Genomic DNA, 21055 nt, shown 5'->3' on the forward strand with positions numbered 1-21055 from the left:
CACCATCACCCCCCACGCCCCCTGTCAGCCCAAACTAGTCAGGCATGTTCACCCAAGCTCACCCAAATGAGGAGAAGAGAAAAACTCATGAGTAGAGTTAGATGGAAAGAGAAGAAGGTGGAGGACAGAGGCTAAGAGTTTTGTTACAGCAAGAGCTCCTTTGGCCTTCTTTACCTTAGCACACCATAGTGACCAGGCCCTCCGACCCTCCCTCCAGCACCCTCCTAATACACCACATCTAGCCCTGCAGGCTTGGCCGAAGAGAATGAAGAGAAAAGAAGAGGGGGATTTAGAGCCTCCCTTTTCCCTCTTTTTCTCCTCAACTTTTCAGCCAACATAAGCAGCGTTTAGCACATTCAGTCCCCCAAATGGCAGCGAATGAGAGAAGCAGTGGGGGCTCCTCTTTTGTCCGTCTGGTTACCCCTTTTATTTACTCTGGATTTACGAAGGGGTCTTTGCTGGCTCTGGGACCACATGCTCTTGACGCACACACAATCTCTCTCTCTCACACACACACACACATACAAAAACATGTAGAGACTCTATTCACACTAGGGGAATGGCGGGCCCTCTGTTGCTCTGTGCCGACTGGGGATTACAGGTCTTCTGACTATAACCGCATGCTAGCAATATGCTTTGCACTGACGTAACATACAGTGCAGACAAGTGCTAATGAGTAGAACATAATCCCTTTAATAATAAAAAACACACACTAGAGCAAAAGTAAGTAACCCATCATTGTATTTGTGTGTCTTTGTATGACCACACACCATATGGTTTACTGCGTTCATTCAGATCCATACAGTAGATGAGGGCGTTTAAATGGAACTGTTTTAGTGTGGCTGCACCACTGCAGCCAGTGTTTTACGCTGATTATTTCCTGATCTGTGCTTAAACAAGCAGCAGCCCCTTGCACTGGACCATAAAACAACAGCTTAGTAAACAGCAAGCATGCTGACAAATTGGTAGCGCTCAGGCCGGAGTCATTAACAGCCCTAAAACCTGTCAGAGCAATTACAACAAACTCTCTCCTTCAGCAAGTCTCCCTGCCAAACTCCGATGTCACTACCCGCCTCCTCTTTACCGCCCCCTCTTACCACCATGACACTGGTTAAAGGTGAAAGAGAGAAGACTACCAGTTTTTCCTCTCTTCTCCAATAGCCATGACACCCCAGAGATATGGGAACAAACCCTCATTTCAAACACAGCTGTATCTGCATCCTGGGTGCTATACGACTGAGTGGTTCCTTTTGCATGAGAAGTAATGTGTAGTTGTCTACCCCCAAAAACACATCATTAAGTGTTCCCTTAAATGAAGTGGAATAAGAGCTTCTAATTAGATGGGTTTTTTCTATGTGTGGGGAAGCGAGGCAGTCAGGCAGTAAGAAAGGCAGGGAGGGAAGGAAGGAGGGAGGTGGGGGGTAGTTGCTCAACAACTCCTGTACCTCCTCTCCTCCCTCCCTTCTCCGCCCCTTCTCTAAGCCCCCTAACCCTGCCATCAGGCAGATATCTCTCTGTCATCTCTGGAATGCTGGAGATAACTATCGCCTCCACACCGATACAAGGCCTCTCTCCTCTCACAAGCCCAGTGTTGACCCCACTGTGCACATCCCTACCAAAGAGGGTGAGGTTGAAGTGGAGGGAGCAGAGAGAAAGAGAGGGGAGGGGTGAGGGTTGGAGGTAAAACATGTTTTTAACAGCCAGTTAGGCTATTTTACCTTTTAACCCAAAATATGGGCTGGAGCAAAGCCACCCTCCCATTTCAGCTTCACCCCTGGAGCCAAAGACAAGTGGTTCGTCCAGAAGGGAGCAGGATGAAGGGGGGCAGGCTGTCTAGTTACTCCTTTCACTGCCTAGAATTCTTTGGATCTTCTTATAACATTATCATATGCCAAGAACCTAACATTTTCAACTGGGCGCACCAAGATTTTCAAAGGATTTGGCCTGATCTAATCAACAACAATTAACTTATTACATCATAAATTGGCCACATGATGACTGTTCATGCTTCCTGGGATGATTTTTCGAAATACTTTCTTCCAATTCTATACCTATAAATATGTATTTAGACACACAGAAAAGTGTATGCATAAAAGAATGTATGTCAGCTGAGATAAGAGTCTGTCATTTAAATGGGGCATTATTTGTAGAGGAAAAAAGATTGAAAGAAAAGAGATGGAATAAAGATGTATAAAAGAAAGGAGGCAGGCTGTTGCAGATGTCAGGACCCAATTTGCATGAATGGCAAAGGGCTAAATTGCAGGGGATGGGGGAGCAACCCTCCACCCCCTCACCCCACTCTTTTTGGGGAACTAAAAGGGAGCTGTGATGCCCATGACTGCCCCTCACTCAGCAGACAGGGATCAGTGGCTAATGAAGGGCTTTGGGTCTCCACCAGACATTTCACACTCTCTGCCTCCCTGACAACTCCACCCCACTCCCCCTACACTCCAGTACTGCAGAAGAAACTGCCACTGCTCCTCCCTTACTCTCCAAATCAAACAGGACTAATTGGTCTCACAGGTAATATCAGTTCATCCCTTGTTTCTTAATAAACAAATTTACGAACCGGCTGATGACCTGTCCAAACCTTGCTAACTTCTTTCTTTCATTACCAAAAATAGCACAATGGAATAATTCTTTATGTTGGCATTTAAAATTGCATGTATTGATAATAATAGCTCTATAATTCATAAATGTTTTGATATAAAAACAGGGCTTGGTGCCCACAGTGAAGCATTCTTAAAACCCAAGGTTTGAAGTGGCATTAAATATTAAAGAATAGGTAATTCCCAAAAGCAAGTGGGGCTATGTTGAATTGAAACAAGCATGATCATTAGTAAAACAAGCTGCTTCCATACTTTTAACTTCCTAAAACTGACTAAGTTGCTGTACTTTGGAATACACTTTAGAATGATAATAAATAAAAAATTACAGCGATGATACAGAGCAAACCAAAACAAAGAGATGGAGAGCACACAAATGCATCATATGGATCCATCTGCTAGTGAAGAAATAGCTTCATAATCCCCAGTAGGAACTATTGTATATCAAAGTCCTCTACCTAAACCACAAGAAAGAGCGAGTTGCCAGTTTTAACAAAGTGTGGTTTCGTAATTCGGAACAACGTACACTGTTTAAGTTGTATGAATGATAACATCAGCAGTGATTCTCTACCCCCAATTACAATTTAAAACCAAACAAACAGAGAGAGAAGGACGACTTGGATCTATTACAGATATTGTTGCCACACCTGATGGACAGTGGCATGAAAGCAGAGTTGGAGTTTTTACATAGAGCTGGGGGGTTGGTAGAGTAAATGGATTAAAAGGTTTATAAATCAACAAGTCAACCATCAGATTGTAGCCTCTGCTCAGCAGCCCTCTCATCAACCAAATGCCATGAAGTTTTTTTTCTCCTCGCTCTCTTTTTTTCACATGAATGTCCTGGAGGCAGGGAACAAAGCGAGCAGAACTGATTACTGCGCTGTTGCCCCGCTCCGCCAGTCTAAACTCTGTTTGGCTTCCTAATGAGCTCACTAAAAACCCAATTCATCACCCATAACCCCTTCTCAACCTGCCTTGAAATCCCCCATTATGGCAAGTCAAGGACAGTCCGTTTACAGGCTTTGGGCTCGGGTCAAGGGCTGTGAGGGGTGGAGGGCAGTGGTCATAGTAACAGTGCAGTCAAGGGTTTTTTTTGGACAGGGGATAATATCCATGTGGTTTGTCTGTCCCCCAGAATCTAAATTTGTTCACAAACTCCATTGATTTTATATATGAAAAATATTTCGTTTTTTACTATTTCACAAGGATGTGTTGTCCTTCACTGCCTAAACCAGCCTCCCCCAATCCCTTATACCCCCCTTCTTTCGCAACACCGGTGGTGTCCCAGCCTAAGCGGAGGAATGTCCGGCTTGATGGCTGCAGCAGCGGGAATGTCCCGTTCTAGTCAGCCTTCGCACCAGAGATTTCAGTTTTAATACCCCTTCGTCCCATCCCCGCAAAGACAGGAATTTGGTCGGAAGGGAATGTGGAGGGATGGGGGGCTGAGAGGGTCAAATACAGTTGGTCTATTAAGGATTAGGCAGGGAGAAACCAAAAAATTTAAAAAGAAAAGAGAGAGAAAATATGAGAATATTGCAGGTAGATGACAAACAGTCAGGAAGGTAGGCAATGGGAGGAAATAGAAAAATAAGGGAAGGAAAATATCTTGAGGGGGTGTAGGATAAGAGCTGGGTGTTGGTTGGGAAGGGGGGTCAGAAATTGAGAGGTGGAGGAGGAGGACAGCAGAGGGTTGGGGTAAACTCCCACAGTTCCTCATTACATGGAGTTGAAATGATCCTCCTGACACCTGAGCTGTAACCAAGAGATTACAGAATTGATGAATCCTTGGTTTAAAATGCAGCTGTTTTATTCTGCTTTAGTAATTAATTCTTTTTCCGATAGTGTATTGATTAAGCGTAGCCCCTGATAAAGTTCAAACTCAGAGAGATCCCTCCGGGGCTTTGGCTTGGCCTGCTCTGGAGAGTCAATGAAAACTTCCTCCCTCCACCTGCATCTCTCTCTCTGTCAGCACAGTTTACCCTCATAAATTAGTCAGATCTGTGAGGAGTGAGGATCTTGCTTAGTTGATACTTGCTTTGTCTGCCCTCTTGCTGATACACTTCCGTTATTTTTATGCCATTACACCTACACACATTCAGATGTCCATATTGATAAGTTCATATTACACAGCTCACCAAAACATTAATGTTAGAAGGATTTTTCTGGCATACTACATGTACTCATAGATACAGGTCGTTCACCTAGCAGCTGATTCATTTGCTCTCTTCTCCCACCTCCCTTCCTCTCATTCTCACCCTAACAGGGAATCATGGCATATAGAATGAGAGTGTCCTCTTTCACAAAACTACTCTTTCATTCTTTTTATTGCCACGTTTTTCCATACGGCTGTGAGTGAGAGTCTGATCAACAGAGTGTAGAGCGGGTCCCTCTGGGGAGCCAACTAGCAGAGAAATCAGATACAGCTTTACAAGAGAGTCAGCCGCTCATGTCTTGTCAAGACCCCTCACCTACCAGCTCCTTTACAAGTCAATAACCCAGGCCCAGTGTCCTCCACTGGGCCTTGGCACACATTCAACACTTTCTATAGGTAGTAGTGGTAGGCAGGTGGGGTGGAGCCTACAGTTCCATGGTGTAATGCTCCATTATTCTGTATCATTTTACGGAAATAACATATGTTTATTTCCAAAATACTCCTTACACAGAATGAAATATATAACCACAGTCCTAGCTGTGGTGTGACACTATATTCAATTCCAAAATACAAACAGACTCCTCTGACATTCCTGTTATACATAGTGATAAAAAATTGGTGACCCCATGAAGACAGAAGAGCCTGTTAAAAGCCGTTTTCAATATTAAGAACTAATGAAAGAGTGAATGAATTATGAAGGGAGAAGGGAAAATATAATTAGAGGGTGGAAGCAGTGCTTAATACATTTACTTGAGACTATTTCCTTTCATTAATGGGACTGCAGCATGAAGAGAGAGGGTTTTGACGAGGCTAGTATTGACCGTCCGCCTTGCTCCTTAAGGTAAATCCAGCAGGTCATTTCATTAAGGCCCAATTCCATGGCACTAATTTTGATTTTAGGGGCTTGACAGCTGTTGGCAGTGGAAATTGCTGTGGCAGGAACAGTGAGAGAGAAGCCTATTACTGATGTGAAAAAAATACAAATTGCAAAGCTTTGGTTCAAATTACTGCCACTCTGCCTCATTGACCCACCGAAGTTCGTATTTCGCTACGTTCCTGGAACTTACCTTTTGATTAGTAGCATGAAAAAGGGGAGTGAAAGCACACAATAAAGGTAGAAGTTAACATCTCAAATTTGAGATGAAGAGAAACAAATGCATGTGAATATACACACATGCTGTTAACAATGTAATTCTACACTGAGCGATCAAAAAAGGAACACTTGTATCATGTAGTGAAATGTTATACAATAGCCTTACAATAAATTCTACATTCCTTAAAAAGTTCAGTTGACTGCCAGTTTAGTTATTGTGGGTTATATCATATTAAGAATATTAACAAAAACTAGAATAATGCAAACTACAGCCTCAACTGACCACATCATTGAATCAACACCACTCTGACATATATATATATATATATATATATATATATATATATATATATATATATATATATATATATATATATCGGGTTGTTTGTTTTTCATGTTCTAAATAAGACATTACTGATCTGTTCTCATACAACATGATTACTGCAGGTTGGTCTGGCGGTGTGATGGACCTGACTCTCAATGTGAGCTCTTAATCGCCTTGCCTTGCAAGTTAATATGCAGCAATAAAGTTCCAAAAGGGAGAAAAAAAGCTCCTCCTCTGATGCTATTAATTAGCAGTGTACTAAGCTTTTTGAAGCTCTCCATCTCCTTTTGTTTCATCCTCTCTTTTCTTTTCTTACTTTCTTTCTTTTTTTCCCTTTTTTTATTGCACGGCCTTCGTTATTGACTTTTCAATTTTTCCCCCCTCCATCCACCCCCTATACTAGCAGTAGCGCCAGTGCTTCTGCAGCAGGGCCCAGCCCAACAATACCCCCAAGCCCGCTCTCTGAGACACTGGCTGGGGAGCCCTGAAAGCTGGGCCAGCCCTACAGCTCCCACCAGCCCAACACCAACTCCCCACGAGACCAAAATCAAAGAGAGAGGCCCTTAAAATATAACCATGGGTATAATGAGGGTGCTCCAAAGAACAATAAGCATATACACCAAAGGAGAAACAAGAGTAGGAGTACAAAAGAAAGAGGGAGAAAACTACAGGACTGTTGGCCTGAAAGTGTTCTTGAGAAGTGAACAACTGTGAGTATATGAGAAAAAGCTGAACGATACTGTGCTGAGAGAGGGCAAAGGGCCACAGCCAGTGGTGATGGTAGCCTGGGCCACGCATATATCCAACCACGTATCTAAACCAAAACAACAAGGGTGTCTGCCGCATGCCTCTGGAGCCGAAGGGAGCCAAAGGGAGCACGACTAATTTCTGCACAACAATAGGCCTGGATGAGCGCCCACACAATGGCAGGTGCTTTGAATAGCAGCAGGGCCCTTGCAGCGGGGCTCTTCTCCTCTCTCACTCTAAGGTCTTGGGCTCTGGCTTGTGTAACCTTTCATTTTCAACCGGGCTTCCTTTTGACTCATAAAGGATGAAAATGATCTCATGGGGGGCCAAAGGAGTAAGAGACAGCCAAGCCTGTGAGGCACAATTCAGACCAATCATCTTTTCATACTTCTGTACTATCTGCCTCCCACATGTTTCTTTCTCTCTGTTTCTATTGCTTTTTATTCATGTGTTTTCTCTCTTTTAAATTATTTCTGTCTTTACATTTGCAGAATATCTTCCTCTCTTTAATTCTTCTTCTTCTTCAATTTTGTTTCTTCTTTTCTTTTGTTTTACCCCATTCTCATTTTTTTTCATTGACGGTTGTGTTATTATTTTCTGTAGCAGTTGTGTTTGTTGTGCTGCTGTTGGGCTGTCCTGTAGGCCATGATGCAGTGGTAAAGGCAGTTTTCCCCCCACCTTAAGAGCATTCTTTCCGGGGTCACAAGGTCGGGCTTCACAGATGTCTCCTGCAGACACTCAGTTGTCTAAACACTGCATCCCTGGGAGTAAGCATTCGTACTAAACAATGCAGCTTTTCCCCCTGACTCTGGAAAATGTTAAATGTTTTTTTCTTTTTTTTTTTGTTTCTCCTTTTCTTCCTCTCTGTTTCATTGTTTTATTTTTTGAATGAAGCTATACAGTGAGTGAAATTTTTCCAAGGTGGAGGTTTTTGTGTTTAGATAATGAAAGAAAGCACTGGTTATCACAAGATAGCGGTGTTTTCTGGCTGCTTTCATTCTTTTGAACACTCCCCGTCTCCCTAAGTTTCCTCCAATTGTTCTAATGGGGCCTTAGTCATCCTTGCCTGGTGGCAGAGGGAAAGATGCTTTTAAAGGTCTTTTTCTTCTCTCTGTATGTGTTGCCAGGAGAGAAAAATGAAAACATGTAGTAACTGTCCTGAAATCCACACTGAGAGACAGATACAAGAAACCCTTGAGTAAGCAGGGCAGAAGCCAAACAAAGAGCGACCCTGGATGAACAGAAAGACAATATTTGAAGTAGAACATCTCTGTGTAGCCTCAATCTCAACAAAAATGGTAGAGAAGAGAATTCCTGAGCCAAACGGCTTTCATTAAAGGGAAATCAGCTCCTGCTTTTTTAGGGGGCGGAGCGTGACACTGGTAAAAGAGACGAGATTGCAGCATTTAACATGCAAGTTCTGCCTCAGAACATGGAAAAGTGTGTAATTGGAACAACATTTTAAAAATCCAGGCACTGAGCTATCCTTGAATATCTTACTCCTTTTCATCTTGCCTTCCCTTGTTCCTTTTTCTCTTCCTTCGTTTGATATGGTGTTCTTGCTTCCCCCTCCAAACATCTTCTCTGTATTCTGCAAATTGATAACCCCTCTAAATGAATTATGGTAAATGCATAATGAAGGTTTTCTCAGCTTCCGCCCTGCAGCCAGCCAGGATGGAGCATCTCGTTTGGCATGTTTGATTTGTTTTGTTGCGCATTTAGCCCCAGTGTTCCTTCAGAGTGTTCACTGCTTGGGGCATGTAAATAAGAAATTATCCTTGCTGACTAACATGGCTAATACCTCCTCTGGGGTAATCAAAAATTATTAGACGCTTGCTTCCAATAAACATTAGGGCTCATGGCACTAACCACTGTCAAATTGCTCACCTCCGCCTGCTCCCCAATAGCCATAAAATGGGTGAACAAAAGTGATCAGGTGTGGAAAAAGCACTCTGGCTTCGTGGAAACTGAGAGATCACGGGACTGCTATTATGCCTAAAAAAGCAGCCCTTGGCTTTAAGAGTCATTAAAGCATGTACTAGAGTGGGAATCAGACTAGAAAATGAGCTTATCTTGCATAATGCCCTCAAAAGCTTTGCATAAACGTGAAAGATGTGTGCGTGAAAATCAGCAGCAGAGGGGAAGAACTCGAATTGTAACACACTTCCTTTATCATCCTCCCACTCTCTTGGACGGTGGCAGCATGGTTAAAGCACTACCTGTAGGGTACAGCTGCTCTGCTAGGTTCCAAACATGCTTCATGTGTGTGTAAACCCTCATTTACACAAGAGCAAACCACACAGCAAGTGAACGAGCTATAGCCGGCCTTATTAAGCCACTCTACTCAACTGTGTGCTGTCTTTTGCGAGAGACCTTCGCTGAGATGTGGGGTTTGGACATTAGTGGGAGGAGAATAGGAAGGGTGGGGGTGGTGGAAGAGATTAAAGAGCCAAGGGAGGCAGAAGAAAGGAAAGAAAGTAAAAGAGCACAAGGCCCATTGGTCAAACACAAAGGGGGAGAGAGGGAAAGGACATCTGAAGTCAGGGTTAAACTCCAAATAAGCACACCTTAAACGGGCCCGTGTAAGCTGGCAGTCAGGCTTTTTGGAGTTTCCCTGCAGGTGTGCCTTTGACAGACTTGGCCTCCGTAACCTCTCTCTGATCTAGAATGGGGCCCAGAGTTGGACACAGAAGAAACCGGTGGCATCTTGCTGCCTCTGCCTCTCATTTTCTGTCTTTTGCATTCACACATGCATGCTTACATTCTCTGTAAACACACACACAGGCATACACACAAGCACACACACACACGCACAGGCACACAGGCACACGCACAGGCACACAGGCACGCACGCACACATACACACACACACACACACACACTGCCAGACAAGGGGAAAACAAATCTGGTGAGGACTAGAGCAATTGGATTATCACCTCTTAAGGGTGACTTCTTGGCTGACCCCCTTCAGGCAAGCCTGCTGAAACAAGACAGAAAATTTCCTGGGAAAACACTCTCCCTTTAAAGAACCGAAGCACTGTCATCCCTGTGAAAACACAGAGGCAGCAGCATTAATGGCCATGGAAATGCCCTTTGGGGCACGTGCTCAAATCCCTTTTAGCCATATTACATCACACCCCTTGCGCACACCTCATCATCACTACCACCACATGCACTGTAGTAATCAGCAGTGGAACATGGGTGTGTAAACCCACTGTATAATGAACTGATACTACAGCACTGCACTGTCTTTGTTTTTGGCCCAAGCCTTGAGGTATGAAAGAAAAAGTCACTCCCCTCCTTTTACTGTGGTTCAATCATGATTACGTCCCTGCAACACTGTTTCCTTTCTGCTTTTTAATTATGCTCAACTCACCCCCAGATAAGCTGTTCTTCATCTAAGTCTCAGAGAAAGACAGAAAGAGAAGAAAAGAAAGAAAGAAAAAAAAACATCTCCCCCAAGCTTTCCCTTAATGGCGCAAAACAGACATTCTCCTCAGCTGCTGTCAGAATAATCTGGGTAATTTTTTCCCTATGTTCTCCAAACATTAGTTTGCACATTAGGCTGACCCAGTTAATGCGCCTTTCCTGCTGTGGAGGACCCAGTTCCTGGCCAAGCTAGGCCAGGCTGGGTTGGGCCCGGGTCGCACTGGGGGCCTGTTCATGATTATGGACCAGAGGGACCAGGCCCCAGCCAGAGCTGAGGCAGAGGGAAGGAAGAGAAAGATTGAAGAAGAGGAGAGAGGGAGAGAGAGAGGGATGATAAGAGGGAGAGTGGGATGAAAGCTTTAGCTGTAGTGTGGATGGAAGGGCATAGATTGGTGGTGATGTTGTGGGTAGAGTACAGTGTTACTGGAAGTGAAGCTGATTCTACTTGCAGTCTTCAACCTTTTAACAGTTCCCTCTCTTTCACTGTTTTCGTGTATTTTTTTTTTCTCTCATGATCTATAGACTCTCGGAACATAAGACAGGGTCAGGAGAAAGACAGAAAGATAGAAAAAAGAGAGAGAGAGCGGAAGGGAGGAAGGAAGGAGGGAGCTGAGGGAGCTGATCATTCTCTTTAATCACATTTTGGATGAGGGCCAGGTAGTCTGCGGTACTGAGAGCGAGACAGAGAGGGGTGAGTGAGGAGAGGAGTGTGAGGGAGACAGTAAGAGAAGGAGGGGGTGAGAGAAAGAGAGGTAAAGAGAGATGAGAAAGGGACTTATGGAGAGAGGGAGAGAGGGAATGAGCCTGAGAGCAGAGCCCCTTGAAAAAGCTTGAAGTGCCGCAGCGCTTAAGCAACTGTGCACATATGCCCACACGTACTATGTCTATGTGTATGCAAGGGAGAGTGACAGCCGTTCCCGTAAATGCCCGCGTATGCTGAATCCAGCAAGAATCTGGTGTTAGAGCAGAGGCAGAGAGAGATCCATTTTAAAACTATGTGCATTAACTATACTTTTCCCCATAGATTAAGCACTCCACATGAATAATTTAGCCTCTCTTATGCTAATGGGATCATGAAAGTATCCCCTCCGTACCGTGTTTTCTCCCCCTCCACAGAAACTCTTCTCAGCTTTCAACAATAGCCCTGCCCCTTCCCAACAAACCATCAGACAGACATACTGTGCTGTTTTCACAACAGATACCTGACTAACATGGGGCTGACATGTAGTGACAAGGCTAAAATTGCACACAGTAGCTTATTGAGAAATGCCGTAGCATTGTTATCCTCATTAAACAGGTATATCTTTAGCTTGTTTTCCATTTAGGTGCAGTTCACTTCCACTGGCTGTCACTGACTGTGAGATATTGCGAGTTATTGGTTGAATGCACATCATGGCTACACTTGGTTTAATGTTCATGTGTATTGAGCTGGTTTTGTAAGTGACTACTGAGGCAGACTACTCCTCTTACACTTTCTGATTGCTTCATAGTGACTCGTTGTGCTTTCTTTTTAGAGGGGAAGTGCACATATCCTGTGTGTTTATGTGTTTTTTTGGCCTTTTTTGTTCAGTCTCTGCCATCATGCACTAAAATATACCCATGCACACATTTACAACTCACACACACCCTTCTTGCTCCAGCATTGTGTTGTGGTGAGGTAGTGGCACTGTGTAAAAATTATCAGTGCTCCAACAGCTTGGAGTGAGAGCCATGAAACAGCAGGGCTTGGGTCTGCTTTATTGTTTATCTGTTGTTTATAGGCCAGTGTTCAGCTTTAATTACTACACTAAATTAAACTCTAACAGGCACTTAGAGGGAAACAGCTAACACACACATGCACATGCATGCCCACAGACACACACACACTGTATATTTTATGTACACAGACACACCTCGCTGATCACTCCAGAGCTAGAGTATTGGCCACTAAAACGCAACAAGACTTCCATCTTGCGTTTAGCAGAGACTCTGGTGTTCCTTCCATTGTGATTAATTTTTTCATTATTTTTTGGTCTTGCTTTCTCTCTCTTTCCTTATTTTCTGGGTCTTCTTGAGCACTAAGAGTTGCTATAAAAAAGCAAAGCCAAAGGTCCGGAAAATTCAACAGGCCTTGTTCATGCCGGGACTCTGTGTAGACACAGGGAGTTGTGTCCCCACTAGGAATGACCCCCCTCTAGTGATCTCAACCACAAAGACCTTGCTGAGTGGGGCCCCTAGCCAAGGCCAAATGTACCACAACACCATCAAGCGCAGCATGCTCCCTTGGAGCCAAACACTCAATCTCTCCCTCTCTTGCTCCCCTTCTCTCCATCTCTGCCTCTCTCAGTCTCTCTGGGGAGCCTGTCTATCCACAGAGCGTGGGGATTGTTCAATTGCTGAGAAAATGTACAAAATGCTTTCTCCTCTGTTCTGTTGAGCCTTTTCCATCTACAGTAGAATCGGGGAACTGTACAGAAAACCCCTTTGCTCACCACTCAAGATGTCAACGTGGATTTGGTCTTCATGCATAGCTAATAATTACAAGAGTGGACTGGAGCTGAGGCATGCATACACACACACACACACACACACACACACACACACATACAGACACAGACACACAGATACAGCAAGAGGGGAAACTGTTACCTACCGTTCAGAATCAGTGTTGGGGATTTACTGTTCATGACTGAGTGCATTTGACTCTACTGTGTTTGGTGTGGGCAAATGTGCAGAGTATTTCATCACACTGCTCCATCACACTTTGGATGTTTAACATATTATGGACACCTGCTTGGAAACAAGTGCTGTCTTAAGGCATGCACATTCATCAAGTTTAACTCCCTGCAACTGATGTCTCTGATGTTCCTAGATAAGCTTGGGAGAGCTCCAAAGGACTGTTAATCAAAATGATGTGCAAGCAGAGTCAATGAAGTTATTATCTGTTACCTTCTGAACCATCTCCCCTTAACTGCTCATATTTGTTTATCTAGCTAGAACATAGGGAGTCACTCTCTTACAGTCAGTAAGTGAGAGTGCAGAATTTGCCCTGAGGATGATAATACATATTTTCGGATGGAAATTCTAAGAAAAAGGAAAAACATGTCTGTTAAGAACAGGTTGGGGAGAGGATGCAGATCTGAGCACTGTACTGAAACACTTTGTGTCAGAATCTTAACTAGCAATCTTTACTGACAGCTATGAGCATGCTTCACCTTGGTTTACTGCTTGACAATAAATTATTCCACAAGAGGGGCAATACATATTTGCGCACTTGTTAAATTGTTTTTTGGCACTGGTTCAGAACAACGTTCAATGCTGAGATACAAGACTGTGGAAGTGAATTCTGCTCAGAGCGACCATCCTGAGACCTGTATACACAGTACATACAGTGTACTTTTTTAAGAAGAGCTATGTGAGTAAAACTGAACTTTATTCGTCTGCACATCGCCTAACATCAGCCAAAGAGAAAGGGAAAGGAAGAAAGAAGTAAAAAGTTTTTAGTCTTTAAGACATTAAGTGTCAGAAATGTTTCACCATATTTAGGAGAATTTTTGGAAGATTCAACATATTGATTGTTCCATTTTGGGGGCAAATGTTTTTCAAGCCACATGTACACATAAAATGCACCTTTCAAGATGGAAGCTGGCAGAAGAAATGATTGATGTTTTTCTTGGCAGTTGAAACCAAAAAGCACCATGGGTCTCACGCACTCTTTCTCTTTCCTCTTCTCTCTCACTCTCTCCCATCTATTCTGTCTTCCTCAACTGATCCACATCGTCACCCCTTTTAACAGGGGCCAAGCTGTTAAAGACCCCATTACCGAAGTGAAGCACACATTTCACATTTTCTCTGTGGACTTGAGAGTGTGGACTACAAATTTTATGTGGAAATGTATTGAGATAGGAGGCGAGTTCATGTGTGGAGTGGAGTGGAGAGAAAGGTGGTGAGGTTGGGGAGGGAAGGCTCTGTCAGAATGGAAGGGCCAAAGTCGGGAGTCAGCGAGCGCTTCAAGCGTTAACGTAATTGCAAGAATGTGAAAAATGAGGCGGCGGGGCTCCCGAGCGGAGCGAAAGGTCAGAGCATGCCTCACACAAAACAACTGGCTGGAGGACGGCCTCATTAGACCATTAAATCAGCTGCCCTCTCTCTTTCTCTTTTGTTTTTTCTCTTTCTCGTTTTTCTCACTCTCCTTACTTTTTCACCTTTTCTACTTTCACCAGCATACTTCGATGGCTCTTCATGATTTCTTTTTAATCTGTTTCTTTTCTCTATGCTACTTTTTTTTAAAGCATGAAAGGCTTTGAGCTGATGGATCTAGTATTTATCACTTTTCAGTGTAAGCCAGGCTCTGGCCCTGGTCTAAACCAGGTCTATCTTGGCCCAGTGCACGGTGCTGTACCGTAACTGTCTTTGGGCCGTATTGATCTGCTGTTACTGGATATGGTGGGGAGAGGAGTCGATAAGTGCTCTGTGGATTACAGGTCACTTGTACTTATGTGTGTAAGGTAATCAATAGGCAGTGCATTTCTTTCTCTCATCCCCCCTCCTCTCTCTTGTTCCTGCAGTCCTCATCTCCCATGCTACTTGTAGTTGCAAAGATGAGTGCAAAAACACTACTGATCTCTGTCTTCTGACCTGCCATCATAAAGTGCTTTTAATCAAAATTATTACTTCTGTACCAGAGAATCAAACATCTCATTAACTGCAAATTTAATGCAGTTTCTCACATTTTTTTAGAAAGTATAAAATGCTTGTTCACACTAAATACAAAAATGTATTATCAAAAATGCACTAGAGCAAGCATAGTGTCAGTGAATATCTTCCCCACTAACATTACCTTGAGCAAGCGACTGTTCTGTAGCTGTTTCTGAGCTCTACGCAGCCTGGAAGGGGCAAGCAAAATTAGAATTTTCTCGATCGGGATCAATTAAGTGTCACATTATTCTTAGCCATTCCTTCATTATACCCCTACTGTCAGACAGGCACATCCTGTTGCTAGCCAAGGTCTAGCTATCATCGTCTTTCCCTCTCCAACAAGCCTGACAGGAGCCTGTGATCCAACAAGTCTTGACACAGCCAACCACAGAGGTCTGTTACGGCCCTCAGTCTGTGGTCAGTAATGTTTCAAAAGCAGCAACTGCTGCCTCTGTCAGAAGAGGAGAAGATGACTTAAACAGCCCCACCACAAAGCACACAGCCCATCGATACATTTGATCACCTATTGGCAAAACGATCCCCTTGAACAGACTGAACAAGCGGCTCCATTCAGTCAGCTGGTATAAGTATGTATCTAAGTGTTTGAGTGTGTTTGTGTGTGTAGATGGTGTGATGAAATTTCATGCAAAACCCTGGACACTGCCAGAGGGCACACGCTGATACAGAAAGAGACCCACAAATACACACACACACACACACACACACACACACACACACACACACACACACACACACACACACACACACACACACAAACACACACACAGATACAAACTCTCTGCCGCCAGTGAAAAGAGATCATGGTGCATTCAAAACAACGGGGAGACAAGAAAGGAAAGGCCAGGAGCTCATCATCTGTTCTCTTAGTTTAGGCAGCAGTTGCATTTAATAAACAATTTGAACCTTGCAATGTGTTGACGCTTGGCCTCACCTGTAAATTCAACTAATCGCATATGCTTTTCATAATTTACATGTCAAAATTGATACAGACCGTGACAAAAATACAAGGCAGATAGCTGTGACTTGCACACACTATCTGTAATAAATTCAAATACGTTTGTTTTGAAATGCATTATTGCAGTTTGGCAGGTTGCGTACCGGATAACACAAGGCTCACTGAGACATAATTAGGGGCTGTTGTGCCTGCAAAGTTAATATGGTTTAAATGCATGCAAGAACTGGCAGAAATATAGTATTAATCACCAGCTTTTGTTCAGCTCTCTAAATAGCAACATTTTGGAAAGCCCTTTACTAGGTTGGTGTATTACAGTGGCTGTTGCTTGTCTCTGCGCCCGAGTGTAATAGTGGATAAGCGTGTTCATTTTTAGGTGTGACTATGTGTTTACATGGACGGCAGTCAAAAAACCGGATGATCCAGTGTGCAAAAGGAAAGACTGGGACGTATGTATATGAAGAGATGTGCCATCTATTCACTGTAGATTTCACATTAGACAGGGTTAAAGTGAAGTGCTGGCAACTCTACCCATGCATGATGATTAATATGTTCTGTATGGATCTTTGCCTGTGTGTTTATGTGTGAGTGCATGAGTGCACATGTGCGTGCTTGTATATATACAGTACATATATTTAAATATGTGTGTGCCTGTGTGAGCCTGTGTACACATGCATGCCCATTTCTGTGCTGGCTCACCTTGTTCACTGCTGTTGTCACCGCTTTGTGAAGCGTGTCCCCCGCTGGAGGGCCCCGGTGTGCCGGCTGAGTGTGTGGAAGTGGCGTCATCATGGTCTCTCCAGGAAGCTGGGTTCTGAGATTTGAAAAGAGAGAAAGCGAGCGTGGGATCCATTCATCCATCCGTGCATCCATCCACATTCCCCCGTCCAAACCGCAAACCAGGAGCAGAGAGAGCAGGAAGGGGGAGAAAGGGGAGGAGGGGAAGGTGGAGAGGGAGAGACACAGAAAGAGAGGAAGACCATATGACCATGCTGGAAACGTGAGAGTGACATCTGTAAGAGTCTACAGGCACTGTGAGGGTCCTTGGCCTGCTTATATTCTCCTGGCAAGGCCAAGAGCCCCACTGCCTATTTCAACAGTTAGCAGACAATCAATGATGCCTCTATAATCACAGATGAATAAAAATAAACAAATACACTAAAGCTGCTGGCATTAGGTCAGATCACTCTAATAAAAGAGTTTCATAAATACATAAGAAAAAAAAACGAAGCTGTTAATGTGGCATTTGATTTTGAACATTGCAAGAAGAGCACTTGTGAGTAATTGTCTAAACACATATGGCAGAGCCCAGTGGAGTTCGTTTATACCATAACCAATTGAGACTTCCGTGTCAAGTGAGAAATATAGAGGTAAAAAGTCCAAACACACCACAGCCGCCATTAATCATTACCACTGTCAGAAATGAAAATCAGATATGACAGTGATTCTCCTGCTAATCTGCCAAAAATGTGTACACGCCCACACTGACATACACACACGCCCACAGAGGCCTGCAGAAATACACTTACACACACATGCTAATGACATAATAGAGCAAGAAGTATAAACACACATGCACACACACTCACTTTTATATATACAAACACACGCTGAAAAAAAAAAGTGTTAAATCTCCACTGCCTAACTTCAAAGAAAATGCCCATAAACACATTTTTTAAGGTGACTTCAATGTTCTTTCTCTTCTCCGACCCCTTCTTTCGCTCCTTCTCCTCCACTCTTTCCTGGTCATTCACACTGCCCTGCTGGTGCACACAGGGAAACAGGATTTTCTACTGTACAGGAAAGGCTTTATCAGTGCCACATGAAGGCAGACTAGAGGTGGAATTTCCTCTGCCATTCAGGCAATAGAGGGACAGACTGATCACGTCATTTACTACACTTTACGCCCACAAACACACAGGCTCAATCAAATACTCACTCTAAACAGCCTCTCTCACAGAGTTGATACTGCTTCATAGCTCACACAACCCCTAGCTAGTCTTTCCCAATTTAACATGTCACCTGAGCACGATGACAAAATGTTGGCGAACCTAAGCCCAACGTTGTTTGGGGCCCGAGAGAAGCAGCCCCTTGAGCAGAGCCCAAGCCAAACAAACACAGGCCTGCACCAAGGCTTCCCACAAACCTCAACCCACTTCTCAGTTCCCGCTATGGGTTTTTTTTTCTCTTCCTCAGACACACACACAGAAACACACATACATTACATACACATGAAAACAGAAGGAAAATGTACATGCCACAGAATATTCCAAGAAAGAGACCGTTTTTACCATTTTGTCTAAGTGAAGCAGCGATCTTGATGAACTTCTTTTCCCTCTGCTCCCACCAGAGTGGGGCTTGCCTGCCTGCATTGGTACCCCAGTCAGAGTAAGCTGTACTGGAGGAGGACAGACAGGATAGTGCCTGGAGACTAGTGGAAGTTTGCAGGGAAACAGAGGCTATAAGACAAGCGGCTGCCGAGCTCCCATGGGTATGCAGTCCTGATGTGCTGCTGCTTGTTCTGCTGCGGAGGCGAGGCTGCTGCTATGCCTGTGAGCAAGGCCCTTTTATCTGCTAAGTTTTTTGGGGAAGGAGGGCTGTTTTCTCAAACAGCTCAGAGCTGAAAACAGCAGACAGAAACACACAAGGCCCCTCAGACCCTCCGCTCCACTCAAGGCCCTCTCAGCGTCAGCTGTTCACCGGATGGCAATCAGATAAAGAGCTCGGAGAATTACTCAGAAGAGGGGTAAGAAGACAGAGTGAACAATAGCCCATGCCTGGGTTTTGGCCCTCCAGAATGAGTGGAAGGAAAAGTGTCCCTGCCCTGAGAGGGATGGGTGATTGTGATGTGTTCACTCTCTGGGACACTGATCAACAAATGGTATACTTCACAGAAGGAAGGTCTGTTGTTATTGTAATGTTCTTTTCTCAGCAGACTGAGTAAAGCCACTAATGTGGGAAAAGCCCATCAGCCCTCTCCAAACCATCTAATTCTGTCTTTTTCATATGAACATGGAGGGAAGTAAGAAAGAGAAGTTGAAATCCCAGAACTCCCAGAGTGCATAATGTACAGTATTTAAGCAGAGCTGTTCTCAGTGTACGGCACGCTGAACAGGCTGATGTTGTTCCAAGAGAAGAAAATGACTGGGTTCTACTTCCTCACGATGAGACACCCACTGCCGACGAGACGAGAGACAGACCTGAAAAACTATGCTCGCAGCTCTCACACACTCTTGCTCTCTTGTTCTTTCCCTCTCTCCCTCTATAACACTTGGCAGCTATGGCCACAGCATGGTTTTAATGCAACAGCTGAATCGATAGGACTTAATTTAGCTATCATTGGAGACTAATGTGTCATTTTTAATGGTGCTGGTACTGAATTAAATTCAAAGACACCTCTGTTAATGGTGTTAAAGGGAATGATATTTTGCTGTGATTTGCTACCCCATGGGTTTAATGGGACTGTATGCAGGGATATAGATAAAGCTTTGTTACTTTGGTTCCTATAGGGCAAAAAGCAGACTGCAGCACTTTATTAATATATAATACAGTAGTTACTAGATCCAGTGCATGTACAGTGGATATACTGTATCTGATTAAGCACACACTCCCCTTTTTAATACCTGTAAGTCACCTGTAATTCATAACACGGTCTGCAAAACAAGGCAACAAATAGCACAAAAACAGCATTAACTTTCCATGCTCAACAAGGCGACAAAAGCAACAGCCTTGCCTCACCATGAATAATTTAGTGGGTCTCTCTGAGCTATGGAGGGTGCATCATCAGACACCATACTGCGCAACACAAACACACAAAAACCATTTTGTTACAACCCCTGTGGGTCTGATAAAGTTCAAACAAATTGTAAAAAAAAAATCATGTCACCCAAACAGTCTCCTTCAACCTACACAAGAAGACCTGGAGAAATAAAAATCAAGGAAGAAGAAGCAATAGAGGGAAAAAAAGGCCTACAGCCCATGTGACTATTCCCTAAAGCTGGGCATAATTAGGAGTCAAACATGGTTCACTCCATGCTCTTCACTAATTGTGTTAAAGAGCAGTGTTACCAGGAGGAGGAGGAGGAGGAGGAGAATGCCAGCAAGCAAACACACATACATGTGCAGGCAGGAACACACACACACTAACACAATAGGACAAGATGGAGAATAGGATACAAAAGAAGCATGGTCTCTAGGGGCAGCCTTTTCTATTTGCTAGGGTTAGCAACTGGTGACTGATAATACAAGTTGTAATTAATATAAAAGCAGGAGACAATATGGGGAGGACGGCTTGCAGTACAGCCATGCCACAGGAGAGCAGGAGAATGCTGCCGTCTCCTCCGCTCCTGTCCCCTGTTTCTCATTTACAAACACCTGCCTGGTGCAATCTCACTTCCCTCACTGCACTCTGCCTACATCCCTAGGAATTTCAAATAAAATTGATTTAGTGGCATCATTGAATTTCCCTCAAATTCCCCTGGAATCTGGAGGGATGGGAAGAAATCTGTTGGTATAGTAGCAGAGTAAGGTAGGCTGAGAGAGACTAGATGTGTATGTGTGTGTGTGTGTGTGTGTGTGTGTGTGCGTGTGTGTGTGTGTGTGTGTGTGTGTGTGTGTGTGTGTGTGTGTGTGTGTTGGACATACAGCAAAGAAAAGCTACAGGGATCCTGTGCTGAACATGTACAGAATCGCTGACACACCAGAAAGACACAGGACCCATAAATCATGAAGCAAGCTGACACTTCAAGACACATCTTGCCACATGGCATAAACAGAGAAAAAGTCCTCACATATTTTTTGTTGGGTTGAGCACATAATTATATACAGCCCATTTAGAAAAGTTTAGGTGCACCTCTATTGAACAGCTGAGCATTTACAACACCCTCAATTATCTAGAATATAAAGAGACCTTAATTTAGCAGCTAATAATTCATCACAGCATGTTTTAACAGACACAAGGGATTGACTGATTGTATTTATGCTTCAAAATTTTCTCTGAGGCAAAACCAACCTTTTTTCACTGTAGTCAGTGGTACATTACATGCACAAATAT

General features: G+C 43.8%; 1 protein-coding gene across 3 annotated transcripts in view; it reads right to left on the reverse strand.

Annotated features, from left to right (window-relative positions):
• The window catches only part of meis2a (Meis homeobox 2a), a 78547-nt gene that overhangs the window by 49124 nt on the left and 8368 nt on the right, over positions 1-21055 (reverse strand). For all 3 annotated transcript variants that reach the window (XM_053335250.1, XM_053335249.1, XM_053335248.1), the window contains exon 7: positions 16702-16816. In XM_053335250.1, coding sequence (XP_053191225.1) covers positions 16702-16816 — 115 coding nt within the window. The remainder of the gene's footprint in view (positions 1-16701; positions 16817-21055) is intronic.

The sequence above is a fragment of the Scomber japonicus genome, chromosome 16, assembly GCF_027409825.1.
Source record: "Scomber japonicus isolate fScoJap1 chromosome 16, fScoJap1.pri, whole genome shotgun sequence".
Taxonomy (NCBI): Eukaryota; Metazoa; Chordata; class Actinopteri; order Scombriformes; family Scombridae; genus Scomber; species Scomber japonicus.